The sequence below is a fragment of the Dermacentor variabilis genome, chromosome 7, assembly GCF_050947875.1.
Source record: "Dermacentor variabilis isolate Ectoservices chromosome 7, ASM5094787v1, whole genome shotgun sequence".
Lineage (NCBI taxonomy): Eukaryota > Metazoa > Arthropoda > Arachnida > Ixodida > Ixodidae > Dermacentor > Dermacentor variabilis.
In genome coordinates, this window is record NC_134574.1 from 153,651,539 (window position 1) to 153,673,946 (window position 22,408).

General features: G+C 42.3%; 1 protein-coding gene across 4 annotated transcripts in view; it reads right to left on the bottom strand.

The window, feature by feature from the left end:
• Nucleotides 1–8,573: 8,573 nt before the first annotated feature.
• spri (Src homology 2 domain-containing protein sprint) overlaps nucleotides 8,574–22,408 on the bottom strand; it is a 55,296-nt gene continuing 41,461 nt past the window's right edge. For all 4 annotated transcript variants that reach the window (XM_075699706.1, XM_075699708.1, XM_075699707.1 and 1 more), the window contains 5 exons: nucleotides 21,016–21,073; nucleotides 19,414–19,655; nucleotides 19,080–19,227; nucleotides 18,912–18,986; nucleotides 8,574–17,182 (listed from right to left, as the gene is read on the bottom strand). In XM_075699706.1, coding sequence (XP_075555821.1) covers nucleotides 17,049–17,182; nucleotides 18,912–18,986; nucleotides 19,080–19,227; nucleotides 19,414–19,655; nucleotides 21,016–21,073 — 657 coding nt within the window. In that variant the 3' untranslated portion in view covers nucleotides 8,574–17,048. The remainder of the gene's footprint in view (nucleotides 17,183–18,911; nucleotides 18,987–19,079; nucleotides 19,228–19,413; nucleotides 19,656–21,015; nucleotides 21,074–22,408) is intronic.

Consider the following 22,408-nt stretch of genomic DNA (forward strand, 5'->3'; position numbering starts at 1 on the left):
GCCTATTTACGCGATAAATAAACGAATAGACCCAGAATAATTTTCCCCAAAAATTTTCCCCATGAAAATTAATTGCAGGGTCGGATAATAAATTGGCTGGAAAGTGTTCGTTCTTTGCGTAAATCGATCCCCGCGCACGCCCTGATGCCTATTTACGCGATAAATAAACGAATAGGCCCAGAATAATTTTCCCCCAAAAACGGAGAAAATGGTAAGGCTATAACCCATGAAAATTAATTGCAGGGTCGGATAATAAATTGGCTGGAAAGTGTTCGTTCTTTGCGTAAATCGATCCCCGCGCACGCCCTGATGCCTATTTACGCGATAAATAAACGAATAGACCCAGAATAATTTTCCCCAAAAAACGGAGAAAATGGTAAGGCTATAGCCCATGAAAATTAATTGCAGGGTCGGATAATAAATTGGCTGGAAAGTGTTGATTCTTTGCCTAAATCGAACCCCGCGCACGCCCTGATTCCCATTTACGCGATAAATAAACGAATAGGCCCAGAATAATTTTCCCCGAAAAACGGAAAAAATGGTTAGGCTATAGCCCATGAAAATTAATTGCAGGGTCGGATAATAAATTGGCTGGAAAGTGTTCGTTCTTTGCGTAAATCGATCCCCGCGCACGCGCTGATGCCTATTTACGCGATATATAAATGAATAGGCCCAGAATAATTTTCCCCCAAAAATGGAGAAAATGGTAAGGCTATAGCCCATGAAAATTAGTTGCAGGGTCGGATAATAAATTGGCTGGAAAGTGTTCGTTGTTTGCGTAAATCAATCCCCGAGCACGCCCTGATGCCTATTTACGGGATAAATAAACGAATAGGCCCAGAATAATTATCCCCCAAAATATGGAGAAAATGGTAAGGCTATAGCCCATGAAAATTAATTGCAGGGTCGGATAATAAATTGGCTGGAAAGTGTTCGTTCTTTGCGTAAATCGATCCCCGCGCACGCCCTGATGCCCATTTACGCGATAAATAAACGAATAGACCCAGAATAATTTTCCCCGAAAAACGGAAAAAATGGTAAGGCTATAGCCCATGAAAATTAATTGCAGGGTCGGATAATAAATTGGTTGGAAAGTGTTCGTTCTTTGCGTAAATCGATCCCCGCGCACGCGCTGATGCTTACTTACGCGATAAATAAACGAATAGGCCCAGAATAGTTTTCCCCCAAAAACGGAGAAAATAGTAAGGCCCATGAAAATTAATTGCAGGGTCGGACAATAAATTGGCTGGAAAGTGTTCGTTCTTTGCGTAAATCGATCCCCGCGCACGCGCTGATGCCTATTTACACGATAAATAAACGAATAGGCCCAGAATAATTTTCCCCCAAAAATGGAGAAAATGGTAAGCCCTTGAAAATAATTGCAGGGTCAGATAATAAATTGGCTGGAAAGTGTTCGTTCTTTGCGTAAATCGATCCCCGCGCACGCCCTGATGCCTATTTACGCGATAAATAAACGAATAGGCCCAGAATAATTTTCCCCCCAAAACGGAGAAAATGGTAAGGCTATAGCCCATGAAAATTAATTGCAGGGTCGGATAATAAATTGGCTGGAAAGTGTTCGTTCTTTGCGTAAATCGATCCCCGCGCACGCCCTGATGCCTATTTACGCGATAAATAAACGAATAGACCCAGAATAATTTTCCCCAAAAAATGGAGAAAATGGTAAGGCTATAGCCCATGAAAATTAATTGCAGGGTCGGATAATAAATTGGCTGGAAAGTGTTCATTCTTTGCCTAAATCGAACCCCGCGCACGCCCTGATTCCCATTTACGCGATAAATAAACGAATAGGCCCAGAATAATTTTCCCCGAAAAACGGAAAAAATGGTTAGGCTATAGCCCATGAAAATTAATTGCAGGGTCGGATAATAAATTGGCTGGAAAGTGTTCGTTCATTGCGTAAATCGATCCCCGCGCACGCCCTGATGCCTATTTACGCGATATATAAATGAATAGGCCCAGAATAATTTTCCCCCAAAAATGGAGAAAATGGTAAGGCTATAGCCCATGAAAATTAGTTGCAGGGTCGGATAATAAATTGGCTGGAAAGTGTTCGTTCTTTGCGTAAATCAATCCCCGAGCACGCCCTGATGCCCATTTACGCGATAAATAAACGAATAGACCCAGAATAATTTTCCCCGAAAAACGGAAAAAATGGTAAGGCTATAGCCCATGAAAATTAATTGCAGGGCCGGATAATAAATTGGCTGGAAAGTGTTCGTTCTTTGCGTAAATCGATCCCCGCGCACGCCCTGATGCCTATTTACGCGATAAATAAACGAATAGGCCCAGAATAGTTTTCCCCAAAATATGGAGAAAATGGTAAGGCTATAGCCCATGAAAATTAATTGCAGGGTCGGATAATAAATTGGCTGGAAAGTGTTCGTTCTTTGCGTAAATCGATCCCCGGAGACGCGCTGATGCCTATTTACGCGATAAATAAACGAATAGGCCAAGAATAATTTTCCCCAGAAAACGGAGAAAATGGTTAGGCTATAGCCCATGAAAATTAATTGCAGGGTCGGATAATAAATTGGCTGGAAAGTGTTCGTTCTTTGCGTAAATCGATCCCCGCGCACGCCCTGATGCCTATTTACGCGATAAATAAACGAATAGACCCAGAATAATTTTCCCCAAAAAACGGAGAAAATGGTAAGGCTATAGCCCATGAAAATTAGTTGCAGGGTCGGATAATAAATTGGCTGGAAAGTGTTCGTTCTTTGCGTAAATCGATCCCCGCGCACGCGCTGATGCCTATTTACGCGATATATAAATGAATAGGCCCAGAATAATTTTCCCCCAAAAATGGAGAAAATGGTAAGGCTATAGCCCATGAAAATTAGTTGCAGGGTCGGATAATAAATTGGCTGGAAAGTGTTCGTTGTTTGCGTAAATCAATCCCCGAGCACGCCCTGATGCCTATTTACGGGATAAATAAACGAATAGGCCCAGAATAATTATCCCCCAAAATATGGAGAAAATGGTAAGGCTATAGCCCATGAAAATTAATTGCAGGGTCGGATAATAAATTGGCTGGAAAGTGTTCGTTCTTTGCGTAAATCGATCCCCGCGCACGCCCTGATGCCCATTTACGCGATAAATAAACGAATAGACCCAGAATAATTTTCCCCGAAAAACGGAAAAAATGGTAAGGCTATAGCCCATGAAAATTAATTGCAGGGTCGGATAATAAATTGGTTGGAAAGTGTTCGTTCTTTGCGTAAATCGATCCCCGCGCACGCGCTGATGCTTACTTACGCGATATATAAACGAATAGGCCCAGAATAGTTTTCCCCCAAAAACGGAGAAAATAGTAAGGCCCATGAAAATTAATTGCAGGGTCGGACAATAAATTGGCTGGAAAGTGTTCGTTCTTTGCGTAAATCGATCCCCGCGCACGCGCTGATGCCTATTTACACGATAAATAAACGAATAGGCCCAGAATAATTTTCCCCCAAAAATGGAGAAAATGGTAAGCCCTTGAAAATAATTGCAGGGTCAGATAATAAATTGGCTGGAAAGTGTTCGTTCTTTGCGTAAATCGATCCCCGCGCACGCCCTGATGCCTATTTACGCGATAAATAAACGAATAGCCCCAGAATAATTTTCCCCCCAAAACGGAGAAAATGGTAAGGCTATAGCCCATGAAAATTAATTGCAGGGTCGGATAATAAATTGGCTGGAAAGTGTTCGTTCTTTGCGTAAATCGATCCCCGCGCACGCCCTGATGCCTATTTACGCGATAAATAAACGAATAGACCCAGAATAATTTTCCCCAAAAAATGGAGAAAATGGTAAGGCTATAGCCCATGAAAATTAATTGCAGGGTCGGATAATAAATTGGCTGGAAAGTGTTCATTCTTTGCCTAAATCGAACCCCGCGCACGCCCTGATTCCCATTTACGCGATAAATAAACGAATAGGCCCAGAATAATTTTCCCCGAAAAACGGAAAAAATGGTTAGGCTATAGCCCATGAAAATTAATTGCAGGGTCGGATAATAAATTGGCTGGAAAGTGTTCGTTCATTGCGTAAATCGATCCCCGCGCACGCCCTGATGCCTATTTACGCGATATATAAATGAATAGGCCCAGAATAATTTTCCCCCAAAAATGGAGAAAATGGTAAGGCTATAGCCCATGAAAATTAGTTGCAGGGTCGGATAATAAATTGGCTGGAAAGTGTTCGTTCTTTGCGTAAATCAATCCCCGAGCACGCCCTGATGCCCATTTACGCGATAAATAAACGAATAGACCCAGAATAATTTTCCCCGAAAAACGGAAAAAATGGTAAGGCTATAGCCCATGAAAATTAATTGCAGGGCCGGATAATAAATTGGCTGGAAAGTGTTCGTTCTTTGCGTAAATCGATCCCCGCGCACGCCCTGATGCCTATTTACGCGATAAATAAACGAATAGGCCCAGAATAGTTTTCCCCAAAATATGGAGAAAATGGTAAGGCTATAGCCCATGAAAATTAATTGCAGGGTCGGATAATAAATTGGCTGGAAAGTGTTCGTTCTTTGCGTAAATCGATCCCCGCGCACGCCCTGATGCCTATTTACGCGATAAATAAACGAATAGGCCAAGAATAATTTTCCCCAGAAAACGGAGAAAATGGTTAGGCTATAGCCCATGAAAATTAATTGCAGGGTCGGATAATAAATTGGCTGGAAAGTGTTCGTTCTTTGCGTAAATCGATCCCCGCGCACGCCCTGATGCCTATTTACGCGATAAATAAACGAATAGACCCAGAATAATTTTCCCCAAAAAACGGAGAAAATGGTAAGGCTATAGCCCATGAAAATTAGTTGCAGGGTCGGATAATAAATTGGCTGGAAAGTGTTCGTTCTTTGCGTAAATCGATCCCCGAGCACGCCCTGATGCCTATTTACGCGATAAATAAACGAATAGGCCCAGAATAATTTTCCCCCAAAATATGGAGAAAATGGTAAGGCTATAGCCCATGAAAATTAATTGCAGGGTCGGATAATCAATTGGCTGGAAAGTGTTCGTTCTTTGCCTAAATCGAACCCCGCGCACGCCCTGATGCCCATTTACGCGATAAATAAACGAATAGGCCCAGAATAATTTTCCCCGAAAAACGGAAAAAATGGTAAGGCTATATAGCCCATGAAAATTAATTGCAGGGTCGGATAATAAATTGGCTGGAAAGTGTTCGTTCTTTGCCTAAATCGAACCCCGCGCACGCCCTGATGCCCATTTACGCGATAAATAAATGAATAGGCCAAGAATAATTTTCCCCGAAAAACGGAAAAAATGGTAAGGCTATAGCCCATGAAAATTAATTGCAGGGTCGGATAATAAATTGGCTGGAAAGTGTTCGTTCTTTGCGTAAATCGATCCCCGCGCACGCCCTGATGCCTATTTACGCGATAAATAAACGAATAGGCCCAGAATAATTTTCCCCAAAAAACGGAGAAAACGGTAAGGCTATAGCCCATGAAATTTAATTGCAGGGTCGGATAATAAATTGGCTGGAAGGTGTTCGTTCTTTGCGTAAATCGATCCCCGCGCACGCCCTGATGCCTATTTACGCGATAAATAAACGAATAGGCCCAGAATAATTTTCCCCAAAAGACGGACAAAATGAAAATTAATTGCAGGGTCGGATAATAAATTGGCTGGAAAGTGTTCGTTCTTTGCGTAAATCGATCCCCGCGCACGCCCTGATGCCTATTTACGCGATAAATAAACGAATAGGCCCGGAATAATTTTCCCCCAAAATATGGAGAAAATGGTAAGGCTATATACCCATGAAAATTAATTGCAGGGTCGGATAATCAATTGGCTGGAAAGTGTTCGTTCTTTGCCTAAATCGAACCCCGCGCACGCCCTGATGCCCATTTACGCGAGAAATAAACGAATAGGCCCAGAATAATTTTCCCCGAAAAACGGAAAAAATGGTAAGGCTATACATGAAAATTAATTGCAGGGTCGGATAATAAATTGGCTGGAAAGTGTTCGTTCTTTGCGTAAATCGATCCCCGCGCACGCCCTGATGCCTATTTACGCGATAAATAAACGAATAGGCCCAGAATAATTTTCCAAAAAAAACGGAGAAAATGGTAAGGCTATAGCCCATGCAAATTAATTGCAGGGTCGGATAATAAATTGGCTGGAAAGTGTTCGTTCTTTGCGTAAATCTATCCCCGCGCACGCCCTGATGCCTATTTACGCGATAAATAAACGAATAGGCCCACAATAATTTTCCCCAAAAAACGGAGAAAATGGTAGGGCTATAGCCCAGGAAAATTAATTGCAGGGTCGGATAATAAATTGGCTGGAAAGTGTTCGTTCTTTGCGTAAATCGATCCCCGCGCACGCCCTGATGCCTATTTACGCGATAAATAAACGAATAGGCCCAGAATAATTTGAATAATTGAATCATCCCATTCATGGCGTGAACTAGGCGGCAATGTTACTCGTGACAGTTATCTAGGTGACGGCGCCGCACTTTCTGGAGCAGTGAGTGGATCTGCCTTCCCTAAAGTTTCACTTACCTTTCTGCCCTGCCTTTTCTCACAGAACTCAATTTGCGAAATCAGCCCATTCATCGCGTAAACTAGGCGGCAACGGTTGTTTTAGCCGCGACAGTTATGTACGTGACGGCCCCGCACTTTCCAGAGGAGTGGATCTGCCTTCCCTGAAGTTTCGCTTACCTTTTTTTCTCACAGGACTCAATTTGCGAAATCAGCCCATACATCGCGTAAACTAGGCGGCAACGCTTACTCGTGACAGTTATGTATGTGACGGTGCGGCACTTTCCAGAGAAGTGAGTGGATCCGCCTTCCCTGAAGTTTCACTTACCTTTCTGCGTTACCTTTTTTTTCTCACAGAACTTAATTTGCGAAATCTGCCGATTCATCGCGTAAACTTGGCGGCAACGCTTGTTTTACTCGTGACAGTTATGCATGTGACGGTGCCGCACTTTCCAGAGAAGTGAATGGATCTGGCTTCCCTGAAGTTTCACTTACCTTTCTGCCTTACCTCTTTTTCACAGAACTCAATTTGCGAAATCAGCCCATTCATCGCGTAAACTAGGCGGAAACGTTTGTTTTACTCGTGACAGTTATGTATGTGACGGCGCCGCACTTTCCAGAGAAGTGAAGGGATCTGCCTTCCCTGCAATTTTATACGCCTGAAACACGGACACCTTAAAGTCCTTTAGGTAAGGGGAAATCTACCGGAAAGGCGTTCAAGCGCAGTGACACACCATAAAGGAGTAGCTCCCTTAAAGCAAGTTACTTTGCGGGAAAGGAGATCGCGAATCTACTTTTTGAGCGGAAAAGGAGTTACTGTCGCACACAGCGTGCAGAACTCGTCAATAGAAGGAAGCTTGCCACACAACTACGGTGCCCCACAAGTATTTTCTTTACCTTGCGGAAATGTTTTAATTTTTAGCGGTAATGCGATTTGTCGAACATTCAGAGAAGTCCAGACAGTGAATAATTGCAGACGTTATCACGAAGTCGTGGCAACATTGGCCGTCAGCAGATTTGAGCCACGCAAAAAGCAGCCGAATAGGCTGTGCATTTCGTTGTTGTTTATTTTCGAGACTAAACCAAAAATACTGATGGGCCATATATTAGTAACACATAGTTTATGCAGTCCTTGAGGGCCCAATTATTTCAAAGCAAATATTGTGCATAGGGCAGGAAACTCGTGACCATTAAGTTGACCTAATGGGTGATGAGGGAAAGGAAGTAACTGCTGTAGAAGCTTAGGTGGAGTGTATTAGGCAATTTTTTGCAGGCATGAGATGGAATGGAGTCTGATGACACAGCACAGAACACGAGATCACTCGGATATGTCTTTCCCCTGCACAGCACATAAAATACACTAACAAGGCTGATCAGCTAAGTTATCTACAGATACTTATTACCAAAACGGAGAATTATGGCAAATTTACAAATTTTTCAGCCAAGTTGCGGTGGAACTCATTACCAGCTCATTTTAATGCAGGATTTTACTTTGACATGTTTAATAAATGAAACCTCTGCAAATCATTGCATTCGACAATCATTCCACCAGTTACCATTTTTTACAATAACTATTCTATACTATTTAAAATAATTTTTTGTGTCAGCTATTGATTGCAGCAATACTTTTTTTATCATGTCTAGCTGCTGTGTACTTAGGTTTTCTAGACAATACTGACAAGAGGTCCCCTTTGCAGTCTGTTCACTGCAGGTCATCCAGGGTATAATACATACAAAATGTGCACATTTTGTCAACTGATTACTGCAATAAACTAAGTGGACTGAAACCAATACCGTTTGATAAGCTGCTTTGCAGAATTTCTGACAGAACCAACATATTGGTTGAGGTGCCAGTTAAAGGGTTAAAAATTAGAAACCAGGAAACACTGCATAAAGCTGCCTGTCTGAGCATACAAAAGCCTTTTTCACAGCTGACAGGTTACCTGCCAGGTGCCAAAGCTAAGTCTGCGAAAAACGATACATGTTCCCACTCTTCCCGCCACTTCAACTGCGGGCAAAGCCATCTACGGCAGAAAACAGACAACCGACAGTTTGCCAGAGGAAGTTTAATCGGGCATTTAAGTGATACCCACGAATATAGTCATTGTAACCTTAGCTTGTTCGCCTGCAAACAAGAACACCACTGCCAAAATTACAGCCAATCCAGCCCAGTCACAGCAGTCAAAAAGCAGAGAGAGAGATGTTCGTTTCAAAACAACAAATTCACAAAATGCAAGGTGGCAGGAGTCACGTAAATACTATGAGACAATCATAATAAATCATGCCCAGGAAATAGACATGGCTGCAGCATAGCAGCAATGAACACTGCAATCGCATGAAACAAACAAGCTACAAGATAAAAAGCTGTAAAAAATAGAGTCATGTACAGCACACTTTATATACCTAAAACTTTGCAGAAACTAAAAATGTCAAGTGCACAAGAAAACCTCACACTCGGCTTTGTCGATCACAGAAGAAGTTGACATGAGGAAGGCAGCCTATATACCAGCACAGTAGAGTATTGACGAGTACGCTTGTTTAATTACATGCACCATTTCTAAGCATGAAACACAGAACAAGACAAAAGTGTAATACATATAAACACATCACCAATGCCAGTTATGCTAAAAAAGTTATCAATAAAACATGAAATCACAGAGCAGAATATGCCATGGCCAGCAGGACGATTAGCAGTTGCATATCAGTAATGTGACCAGACAGACTTATACTATAGATATAACATATCTGGCGTTTCATGCCTGCTGTACTGATAGTGGAAAGTTGTGCCCCGATTTCGTCCTCATGCCTTGGCCCAAGCTGTACCAGCAAGATAGGCTTGTAATTCCAAAACATAGGCACTGGCATTCAATGCTGTGAGCAAACTAGCAATGTGATGTTGTTAAATTGACCTTGGCAAAAGTATGCAAAAATTCACATGGCCTCCTTCAATGATTAGAGAGCACTGGCACTAGCCTGTTTACAACCAAAGCATGAAATTTACCTTAGCCAGCTAGTTAACAGTTAAGCAGGGTGCAAAGGCAGAGTGGAAACAAAACACTTCTGTGTCGTGGAGGAAATAAATCTGGTACTTGTTTGCATGCACACAGCCAGTTCCAAATATGTCTATGCTAGAACCAATGCATATAAAGAAGAGATGAAATTTTCGGCAAGCTACACTCATTGGTAAGTCACAAGGCTCCACATCTCACAAGCCTACGATAGAGTGACCCCCCCCCTCCCACAACTTCCTCCTCTTCCTCCTATAGTTTTGTAATCCAAAGTCTGGTCGCCATACACATAAGGAAAATTGCACATTGACAGATACCAAGAGCAACAAGCTTGCATAATGTTTTTCAAGCAATTGTATTAAACATGACATAGTCTTTCCATCACATCAGTGCAGTAGCATTCACGTAATTTTATACTGCTCTACCCAGGGACAAGCTTTGTACAATAGAAGCATTAATATGGACAAACCTCCTATAAGTGCTCGATGAGAAGCACAACTTCCAAAAACTGTCAAGCATTTATTAAATTGTTAGGTGTAACAACAGATTCTCCACTACAGGCACTGCAGACAAATTCAGCATATTCAGCATGACCAGCAGCACTTTACATATTTCTTTCACTCTAGTAAAATAATTCCAGCTCATCCAACTCGCTTTACATACTATAGTGCTGGAGACACAATTTAGGTTTCCTCGTGACCACTATGTGTGGGAGCGGCAACGCAGCAAATAGCTCCGATTCCCAAATCATTATATGCTGTCCACGATAATTGTGAAGAACCACAATATGCTGCACTTCTTACTCATGCCTGTTGAACATGGCAAACAAAGCAGGCTCGCACGCCAGTATTTCATGCCATTTTGTCACACTTGTCAAGTATCCTGCCCCACAATTTGCCGAGCATCTATAGAAAGTATGGGGAAACTGGGAGGCTTGGCAGGTATGCATTGTACTTGCTTCCGAAAGGAGTAAATCCAGTCAAGAAGGAGTAGTGGGCAGACCAATGTTTAGCTTATACTAGGGCTGTGCTCCTAATTGATTGCTGTCAGCGATAATATTTGAGTTACAATTGTAGTCTGGCTTGATGCCTTGCTATACAGGAAGGCACACTCGGAAATTGTCATTTCTGCTGTTGGTTCAAGGTCTCGCTACCAAATTTTAAGACGTTTCGCGAGCTGGCACTTAAGATAGGCTCTTCAGTAACCAAAGGCACACCAGTGAACTAAAGTCATGCAGTTGGACAAGGTGTGGCTCTCAAGTCGATTTTCATCAAGTGTGTGCACATTGAGAAGGCAGGCACTGACCATCGTAATGCAGAAACATAAATGCAACTCTGTTACTGTACTGTTGCCCTCTGAGCACTAACTCACACTTTCGCACCTGTATCACGTACACTGAGAGTTATCTGCTTGGTGCCATGTTTTGGGTGCAGCCAGAAGCTTGACGATGCGATTTTGAGGCAACAGTTGCTGGTAGGCAGTTTTACCTGCTGCCTGGTACAGTATTTTCAATAACACAAAGTTTGGTAAAGGACCTTTCTCGCCTACTTTCTTTTTTTTTTATGTGAAAGCATTAAATGGCCCTTTGAGCGAAAAAGCAGTTGTGTGTCATCTGTAGAATCGAAACGGCAGGTAAATTCTCATTGACTGCGACGCTACGTCACGAGCGCACTTCGACGGAACAGAGCAGGCGAAACGGTATACCTGCTACTGCGCTAGCGTGTCAGGTGTTGCGTGAGGGAAGCGGGTATCACGGCGGCGCCACACCAGCCTCACTCTTGGAGGCCTGTGTCATCAGCATGTTTCTTGTCTCTGCAAACTCTCACCTGCATTCTAATTGCAGTTCGGTAAGGCTAAATCAAAATGCACCCAGCACCCCAATGTGCTCGCTTGCTTGTGAGGTGCTCATAACTCGAAAGGCCGCTCAGCGGTGTTCAAGTTGACATGAATGCTTTCGCATCCACAACTCGTGGAAAGTGCTTAGGTGTCCTTGGATATTTTTAGCAGAGTCCTCTGAGTTAGGGGTACAAACTGTTGTGGGCAGCTCATTCATGGTACATAAACAATTAACATCAATCTGCTACTTTGTAGCAATGCCAGCACACAGCTACCACACACCTAGCAAAAAAGTCGCAATGCACTGCATACAGGCTACTGTACGCACAAGCAAATTTGCCAAAAAATCTTAACTGAGAGCAGCAATAGTTATGGATATTATGTACACATAATTTGCAATTTCAATGCTTCTAAACATCAATCCACTGAAAACATAGAACACTTTCAGCAACGCTAGCGCACAGTGCGTGAAAAAGATCAATGACCTATTGCATAATTTTTATGTTAAGTTACAGTGAAAAATAAGAACCAGACACCTTTTGCTGAAGATTTCAAAAAGTGCACTTCCACCAAACACTCCTCAGCAGACACTGACATGTCAATCAAACTAAATTCCATGGTATAAAGACACTTAGGGCATGAAATACCAGTTAGGAGGCATTTTCACTTAAGCCAAGAATGTGACTTGGTGAAAAACGTCTGTGAACTGTATGTGAATGCATTATGGTGCTCGTATCCAAATAGTACACACTAGTTATTTCAAGTCCACTCCAGCCTTCAGATGCCTTTTGGCAAAATACCAGCACTACGTGCGATCCGAAAAACACATTGCTTAATTTGCCATGTCAGTGCCCTGCCCAGCAGACAACTGTAATATCCAGAAGCAAGGAAATAGTCACATAAAAGAAACAGTAAGTTTTGTTTCCAAAGTGGGACGGTCGCCATTTCACACTGTTGGCTGTACACCAGAGCTATACGCTAGCAGACTAGACACTTACATGAACTGCTACAGCACTGCTGTCTTAGCTGCATTCAGCCAGCAGTCATCAAGAGCACTTATGACAATGAAATTCAGCATGTGATTTGCTATTGGACGGCAAGCATGCAGACATAGCTTAAACAAACACCAACATTTTGTGCAAACCCAGTCTTAGGCATGTAGAGCTCCTGTATTCATAGATGTTACAAAGATGGGGTGCTACTAGCACTGATAGCGACTGTTTGGTGGTGGGCAAAGAAGTTGAAGCCATCCAAAGGGTTTCACTGCTCTTTGCACAATGGACAGTGCTTTTGTGGGGCAAGGAAAGACTGCCAGCGACAGAAATTTTAATCAGCTGCCCTGAGGTCTACATAGACATCTACGCTAATAACTATGTACTACCGCGCCAAAATTTGAAGGCTTTGCGTTAGAAATGTCTCATTAATTGTGTGGTAAACACAACTGTGTTCACAGCATGTAGATTCTACAGTATTTCATTGTGGCATTTTGTACTGTCACATAATCCTCGGCTCATACACACCTTCCTTTTAATGGCAAGTTACATTCCTTGATGGTTAGGTTACTGTGGCCAACAAAGTAGAATTTAGCTTGTGTCAAAACAGCCATTGTAACAGCCACGTCTGTACCATGTCACTGTTACTTCGCTTTGTTACACAACCATCAGCAGTTCAGTAGAAAATTCAAGGAAAGTGGTTATGTCGTTCCCACATGGTGCCATCGGCTCTGTAAAAGTGCGAAATCTTACAAATGCAGCCTCGGGATGATAATTTATTTACACACAAGGCAAGCACAACATGCAAAGCGCTAAAGACACACTTTACTAAGCCCTTTCAGGGCTTACTCTTTTCTAAGCGCACAATCTGGCTTAGAGAAAAGAGAATTAGCATGGCAGCATGTAGCATTCACCAGGAAGAATTCCTGCTAGGTTTCGTTGTTGCGCGCAAGCTCGCCTACCCTGAATAATTGTATATGATTTACCATTGCAAGCAAGTTTCTTCCTTGAGTTGTCACTTCTCTACGTCATTTCTGCTCATGAAATTTTCACTCAAAGTGATTGATACAAAATGAACTTGTGCATTACTTGCAAGCACAACATAATGACAGGGTCATGGTGACATGCACCACTTGTATTGCTTTACAAAACATTCAGTGCTGCGCTGTCTTCGTACCTCGGATGCATGCCATTGTCAGAATGTAGGACTTGGAACGTGGCACTTAGAGGAGACCTCATTTGCATGGGCCCAGGAACACTTGTTCCGTACATGAACAGTTACATGTACTGTACATTTTTTTTTCTAATCATTGCTTCTATTGTGATCACTTATATGGACCATTCTGAACACGATTATGTTAGAGAAGATGAGCACTCTCCTTAAGTACAGCCAATAATAAAAATAAATCACAGACACTAAACATTTAATCGAAAGCATGGATGTGGTTGCAAGGCTGCAAATATTTACTAGCAACTGTATCATGCCACAATGCTGACTATGTGTGCCTTGCTGCATTTGGTTTGCTGTAGCCTTGCTAGTGACTGTGGCGCCCCGTCCTGTGTTTAAAATGTGCAGGAGGAGAAGCTGTGAAAAAAAAAAAAAAAGCTCAACCGAAAGGCTGCACTTTATTATTGCCCAGTATCTTTCTTATGAAGTTGCTTAAATGTGCCACCAATCAGAGGATGAAATTATTTACACATTTTGTTGATGTTTTCAAGGCTGGCTCTTCCACGTGGGACATGCAAAAATAATGTAGCTGGAAGCAGACTGCCAAGCTGCTAACTAAGATAACAACCGCCAAATAAACATGACGCAGCAACTGTTGCGCACCTCGGATAACAAAAGGCATTACACCCACATTGCAGGAGAGAAGCCAGACCCTTTGAAATGGTTCAAGATGGAACAAGTTGGGATTAATCATTTTGAGAAAGGTTCAAGCAGCAAAACTTAATTGCTTACAGCTACATCAGAGCATCTCTCTATTATGTACTTCATAAGTCAGAGATGTATCCCGTGTTCTTTTCAACCAGTTGTGCACAACTAGTACAGCTAGACAAACTTCCAGAGGGGCTTCTTAAAAGAATGTATGTAAAATTCAACATCTCACAACCAATTAAAACCAGCTTCCTTACATAAAGATCCAAGCTGAGTAACTGCTCATTTGCCAGATAATGCAGTTTCATTTCTTGATTATGTTACGAAACAATGAGGTTAGCTACACAGGCAAATATTACACAAAATGGGCTATTAAGACAATGAAACTAACCTTTGACAATAGCCAAGTATCACAACCTACTCTCCTTCTTATGGCCATTACTTTTACTATAACAAAGCCATGAACATAGGACCAAGATAAAGTAGCTTTTTTTTTTCTTTCTTTCTTTTATTAAGGAAGAGAAAAAGACCCTGTATGTGCAACAAAAAAGCAACCATGCAGACTTGCAGCCATGCAGCTTCCAGGCTTTCTTTGTGCACTTTCACTGAACCAACTTCCTACTTTCTTGTGTTTTTGCTTAAAGGCTGCTTATAGGCTGCTAAAGATGAGTAGTCGGGATTGCCAAAGTACTGCTGCAGTTGCACTTGGTTTGAGAGCCTGATGCAGTAAAGCTTTTTCAGACCTGGCACTAGTGGTAGTATAAAATATAGTCCAAAGCTGTATTTGGGGCTTCATAGGCACGGTTAAACCTCAATGTAACAAGTTTCAATGACTCAGATTTTTGATGTAATGATTCATTTTTACTTTTCACAACTCGATGTCCATAGAAAGCCATTTTTAGGCTCAACATAATGTAAGTGTGTTTATCTACAATTTCAATACTTCACTTCCGTCTCAAATGAGGAGCGAGGCATTAAATGGAAACCGTGTTGCGGGCGCCTGTGGCCAAATGATTTAACTGCATGCGGTTGTTTGCTGACATACTATGATGGTATTATTATTCAGACGCAAGCTCTGACATAGCATGGCTTGCAAGTTTGCACAGTAAAGGACTACTGCTGTCTTCAAGCGAAAAGTGAAAGAAGTGTTTTACTTGATAGTGCTTGTGTATGCTTCAGGTGGTGCGGCAGTGATGAAGGCTCATGGTGCAAACATGTACAGTGCTTCCAAAGCGCAAAGCACATGCATAATGTTTAGTGTGGCATGCACTGACAGGCGCTTCCTACGGAAAGCAGCATACATATGCTGCACAAACATACAAGAAAGGACACACTGGAGGGCACTGAGATACGAATTTTGCTGATACTTAGTCACTGGCCTTCCTTTTGAAGATCAACTTTGGACACAGCCAAAAAGAAGACAAATACACCGCTCCAGCGAAGTGCTGCTCAACGGTGAAGGCATCCTTGAACGTTGTGTGAGGTTGCACAACATAGAAAAGCCACAAAAGCTTTCTCGCAAAATATGTACGGAATGTTGCAGTTGGTAACACTCTCTTACTTTTCACAGTGCGTACAAATTATGCAAGAAGCATGGAAAGCCTTGGTACTTGGCACACATGAAGCTCAGGACAGTGTGCAGCTGCAAGAGCCGCCTCTTACAAGCAGCATGGCTGGAAAACGCAATGGGACAAGCTATGGGGCACATGGGAAAGAAATTTTGTGATGACGCCAATGTTTAAGTCTATATGCTTCCCGCCTATGGACTATCAACTGCAGAAACAACCAAAGAACAGACTGATCCACCTCTATGCATCAGGTTGATGCTGCGCAGAGATGGTACTGTATGTGCCACCTGTCAGAGCTGGCAAGGCATGTTCTCAGGAAATAGGAATGCAGCCCATGTACAGATAATTTGTTATATATACATTTTTTACGAGTTATTCAGGCGTGCAGTACAAGGGTTATTGTCCTTACACAAAAATATACGGCATTTCGATCTAACATAGCTATGTGATGATTTTTCTGACTTCGTTATATCAAGGTTTAACTGTATTATTCCTTAAGTGCAACTGCATGCATGAGTATTTGAACCGCAAGCCTATATACCCTGTATTAATTCATCTCGATGTGGTAGTTGAGTTTAAAACACTACTTTGCACTTCCCTGTCAGAATATATACCTGCGCAGCAGCATCCTTCAAACTAAAAAGTTGTATCCTCCACAATAAAGCCTGTTTATCACACTTGGGGGGGGAACAGGCAGCAAGGCAGGCCACGTACTACAAATTTAAACCTATAATTTTCACTCTGGAGGCTATGCTCAAACCTCTTTGTCATAAGGAAGAGTGGTTCATATGGGGACAGAAAACATGATAAAAACAAGCATTACAAGATTTTTCTCACACAGTGAAACCATCTTGGAGTGTTGGCCTAACAAAGTGGGCAACTAGCCAACTAGCCAGCCCATTAATGGACTACACAGAGCATAGTTTTGAATGCACGCTGCGTCTTACTTGCTTTGAAATATTGTACATCCGTACCTAGAGAACATTGTTTCACACATAGCTCTGTTCTCAAATAGGAATGGTAAGCTTATGCATGCCAGTAACCGGGGAACACAAACAAATAATTCTGCAACCTGTGCACTTCTGTCTTTTCTTTTTTCTTTCTGGCAGAGCAAACGATCTACCACCAAATAAGCCAAAAGCGAGAGCACATTGCAAGTCCGCAATAGCAAAATGTGCAATGCCATAGAGCTTTGTTCGGAAGCACCCCAATGGCCAGCCCAGACATGGTTGACCAAAGAGTGGTTCAAGCTGGCTTCTCACTGAACGGCCACACAAACTTGACGTCGTAGCGCTTGTAAGCAAAGCGACACTCAACACCACTCGTGAGAAGGTCTGCCTTGATTGCCTGAGGACAGTCATTGTCAGTCAGCTGTGTCTCTGCAAAGGGAAAAGAAGAAAAAATTGCCATTCTAAATTTGTGTGAAGGTTCCCAAGCCAGTACTTCTGAAACGTAGCAAGCAACGCTACAAAGGCTAAAGAGAGACTTGTCCCACTCTTTGCATTCACGGCCAATAAATAGTGCGTCACAAATGAAGGAAAGATATCGGCACGTTTTGAGTGATTTGATGTGAAATTAAGTCTCATACAGTCAGACCTCGATAATTCTTACTCGAAAGGGCTTGAAAATTGTTTGAACTAAGCTGGATTCAAATTATAGGAGGCTCATTGAATAGAGGACTTACATGCTGCGCTGGGTTAGGTAGCCCATGTGCATAGTGTGCTAATATGTAAGTGACAATTTCCTGAAGTGCGGCTTCATGGCTGGGCAGTGCACGCTGCTATGAAGCTACATGTCTAGGAAAAATTTGCATATAACCTGCACCCAGACTTTACTGTTATAATTGTTGGTGAGGGTTATTCATGCCAAAATACAGTACTTGCAATGCAAGACTGGTGCAGCAGCCTGCACAAAGCCGCCGCGTGAGTTGGCGCACTACTGAGAGCACGGTCTGTGGTGCAGTATGTTCGAATCACAGGTTCAAAATGCTTACGCATTCGAATTGCCGGCCGTTTTCGCACATTTCCATACATATAATTTTAACAGGGGTGCGGCGTCAGTTTGAATAAACCGCAAGTTCGTATTAACAAGATTTCACTGTCCTTATCTGTCACAAAGCATTACGCATTTCTTACAGGAAAGGCGTCGGCATATTGAACCCATTTACCGACTGAGTGGAGCGAGATGTTTTTGTAACCAGTGACGACAGCACAGCACTCGTGCGCATCACTTGTAGGCAGCACAGTGCTACACACTTCACATTCTGGTAGCAGAACAGTGCACGAATATTACGTCATATTTGACGTAAACTTGCATCCACCAATTCCAGTTCTAATACAGCCAACTTACATTAATTCGACCCTGACGGGACTAACAACAATGACCGAATTATCCGGCAGGTCGAATTAAACAATATACAGAAAAAACGGCAAAACACACATCTGATTCATTAGGCAGTACTTGTCCAATTCTATCACACCCCTGAATCAAATGTGCGCCCACTTTCTATGTGTCCAAAGCAGAAAACTAACGAATAAATGACATTAAACCTCCAAAACATAGCAGAAATCTACTGCACACTGGATTTTTAGCAAGAAAAGCGAGCAAGAGTGTAATATGTGTTGCACAATGACGGCCGGTTTTCTAAAGGCAGCTTCGCCGCAATAAATTCATGTTATGCGGTAAAGCATACAAACGCTATGAAGCCGATTTTGATCCGATTGCACCGTCAGGCAATTTTTGGCCCAATCTCCCAGGGGAAAAAAAAAAAAAAAAAGTGCACATTATAATTGGGTAAATACCGTAATCAGACACTGTGGGCTACAGTTATTGCTTGAAAATCTTCCTCGGGCAGGTTGAAAATAGGCGTTTACAAACGGAGATGACGTGTGTTCAGCAATTTCACTCTTCAGCAAATTCAATCTAATTAACCGGAATCGAACTGGAAGTCTACTGTACATGAAGCAGTTATTCCACACAAATCATCGCGAATCAAAAACAACCGCACTGCAAAAATGCGCAGAGTGAGACTTCCATGACCGCACTACTTTCGAGACTGCTGCAGCGTTACCTGCTAAGAATGAAATGGAGTATAGAGTATGCACCCACCTTCTCCTTTGACTAGCTTAAAGAGGCCATAATCTTCAGGATTTGTGACCCTGAACTTGTGTGCTATCATCTTTCCTGCAAAGGAAGGAGTAGAAAGGTTGCACTGAGTGACATTTGCTGGTGGGCAATGTTCTTGGTACATGAACTAGACCGTCTCTGGGTACTCACGAACTTCCTTGGCAGTCATGTGGGGCAGCACAGGCAGCGTCTTGGCCACAATGCTGCCACTGAGCTCATCCGGGATGACAATCTGCATGAAGCCCTGGAGGTCAGCCATTCGAGGGTAGCGAAACATGGGTGGCTGGGCAGAGGCCTCCTACAACCAGTGACAGACACCAGGGGCATGACTGCTTGACACCAACTAAGTGCATGGAACGGTTCATGATTAAGGCTCAGCATTTTTGCTTCAAATTGTACAAGTGAGCGGTAATGCATTTTTGAAAAGTTTGGTTTCCTCTGAGAAGGGAAGTATTACATGATAAGGAAAGGTGGCGAGACACACCTTGCCGGAAGAACCTTGCGTGGACTGCGGGGGTGTGGTCGCAGCAGTAGCAGCACCAGCCTGCTCATCACCATCTCGCAAAGACTTGAGGACGTGCACAGCACTGCTCAAGGTGGTGAGGTAGTAGCCGCCTTCACCGGTGAGCAGAGAAGGGTGCAACAGCCCCCACATGTAGTCGGCTTCCACTTCAGCTGACACCATGCCACATTGCACCAGAACGTGCAGAAAGATGGGCAGGAAGTCTGCACATACCAATCAGCACTCTTGTGAGGTGAGCAGGCGAAAGTACGGCAGACAAGGGGCCCCGTAAAGCGACCCAAGCAGCCAATGAAGCAAATAAAAGCTAAAAAATGAAAGAAAAGCTGTACTGATGCTAACTGTACACGAACTATTAATTTGTCGATTTTTTCATGTGTGAGCATTAGGAGTGTCTAAGTGGAAAAAAGTGTTGGGTGTGAAGTGTGGGAAGCTGGTCACATGGTAGAGGTGTGCACGTGTGTAAGTGTGTGTGTGTGTGTGTGTGGGTGGGTGTGTGCGCGCATGTGTGCGTGCGTGAATGGGGTGATCAGCTATAGGTTCTCTGCAATTTTTAAAAATCGCCTGTAGCAGATAACATAGTTCTAGTCCATGAGCTAGGTACCCATACTGAGAGAGGTGGACATTACTTGCATGAGAAATCAAAACACACATTAAACTAATGTAAAAAGTTCACTGATTAACTTCTTAATTACATTATGGCACATACTGCAATTTACAAATAGTAGCCCGTGAGTCTGCAAGGCGTATCCACTTGGAATGAATTTTCAATATGACACCGGTTCGTAGATATGCAAGATCAGACTCGCCGAAAAATGCACTATGGTTTCACTTACTTTATTTACCAAAATATTATTTTATGCACTGAAGTACAAAAGTAACTGGAACACACATGTATTTCGTCCTACACTTTGGGAAATTATATCTAGGAACTGATGCGATCTTGGAGATTCATTTCAAGTGGATTTGTCTTGCAGGCTGTTTCTGTTCATTGTGCTCGTAAAAATGGATGTCTACCTGATTTATAATCTCTCAAAGTGTCAGTGCTAAATGCTGGACATACATACAAACGATGCCACCATACATGAATGATGCTGCCATGCCTGCATTTCTATTCTTGAGGCTCGCGAGAACTGGCTGCCCCTCGTTGGTGATGGGACAAAGGATTGATTACTGCGAGTTTTCAACTTGTTTGGTTTTTCTGATGGGTGTACGACCATTGAGTTTTCTTGCATGGGCTCACATACACGGTTCGATTACGCTATGAAAATGTGCCGGTTGCTCTTCTGTGAGCGAGTTAAACTGTGACTGCTTTGATGCGGACTAGAGTGACCGTGAGAGGTCACAATAGGTGAAAAAAATTGAACCTCAAAGGGTTAACAGGAGCCTTGCACACAGATAAGCAGCGTTTTCTTACTATGTGCAAAAAGTGCTTCAGGGCCCCTTTAACTTGCGTGTCCAAGGCTCTCATGGGCTGCTGAGAACCAGTTTAATTATCAGTTTGCACTACATGACTTCAAATTACGTTCAGCAAAAGGACGATACAAAAATCCTCCTTGTACTTACCATCAGCACCTAATGAAAATGACTCGCCCTCAGGTTGCGACTTGCGGTCCCTCTGCACCTGTACCCATAGAAACTCTTGAGTGGTTATTAAATGCATTGCAGAACACAAGGCTCAGAAGAGCAAACTGCTTATAAATAAAGCAGCAGAAAATGGTGGTCCTGGAAAAAATTACTAAAATGGAATAAATACATAAATAAAAATATAAAAGAAGGAAAGGGAGGAAAGAAAAGAACAAACAAAGCATTAAGCAATCCAAAGCTTCCCAAAGCCGTTGACGAGCATTTCAGCCAACCAGGCCATAACTTTGATGAACTTAAACTCGACATCCTAGAGTCAAATTTACGTTCTGTGTGAGACAGAAAATACAGAGAATCATACCTCATCCATAAGTTCAAGACATCGCAATCAATATGCATAAACATTTCAAAGGGAGCTTTAGAATTTATTTGCTATGCTAAATTTCAAGCTATAGTTAATTAATTAATTATTTAATTATTAATATTTTTTATAATTTAACTATTTTAACTATAATTATTTATAATTATTTATATAATTCTATAATTTATTAATTGTTATAATTATAACTATTAATTACATAATTCTATAATTATTTTATAATTTAACTATTTTTTGTAATTTTAACTTAATTATTTTTATTAGGATGCATAGTGTTTTGTTTTATATTTCCTTTCCTCCCTTTCCTTTCTTTTTTTAAATTCATATATTAATTGCATTTTCAGTAATTTTTTTTTTCAAGAGCACCATTTTCTGCCGCTTCTTTTATTCTCTCTTTCAGAGAGGCGATAGCTCACTGACCTCCAGCGAAACAGATGACCCCTCCTATGGTCCAGGCCCCTTCCATGAGAAAACCCACAGCCGGCTGACACACGGGGCTGCCTCACATTCCTCCACCGATGTTGAAATAGCACACCTTTCTTTTCAGTTCTGCACCCTCATTGCTAACACACTTTCGGTCGTTGCCTCACCCACCCACCTTAACCCCTCCCCCTACCTGTATATACTGTGCCGACGAAAGCATATGTCGCCCTTAAGAAGACAACTCCACCAGTCGAAACAAGGGCTCCCACCTTTACTTTGCTCTCGTTTTACTCACTGTCTTAAATTTCCATCTTCCACCTTCCCCGTGTTACCCCTATTTTTCTTTGAGTAAGCCTCCTCTTCTTGCAGTAATACCTTGTAGCGATCCTCCTTATACTCTGCAATGAAGTGGCACTCGAAAACCCAAGATATAGCCTCACCAATGAAACCAAGGGCACAGCAGCAATTTTGTTCATAGCTGTAGCATTCGCATCATCTTGCACACGAATCACGTCTGGAAAACTAATACAGATTCCATGCAGTGGCCAAAATTTTTGATTACAGTGAAAACTA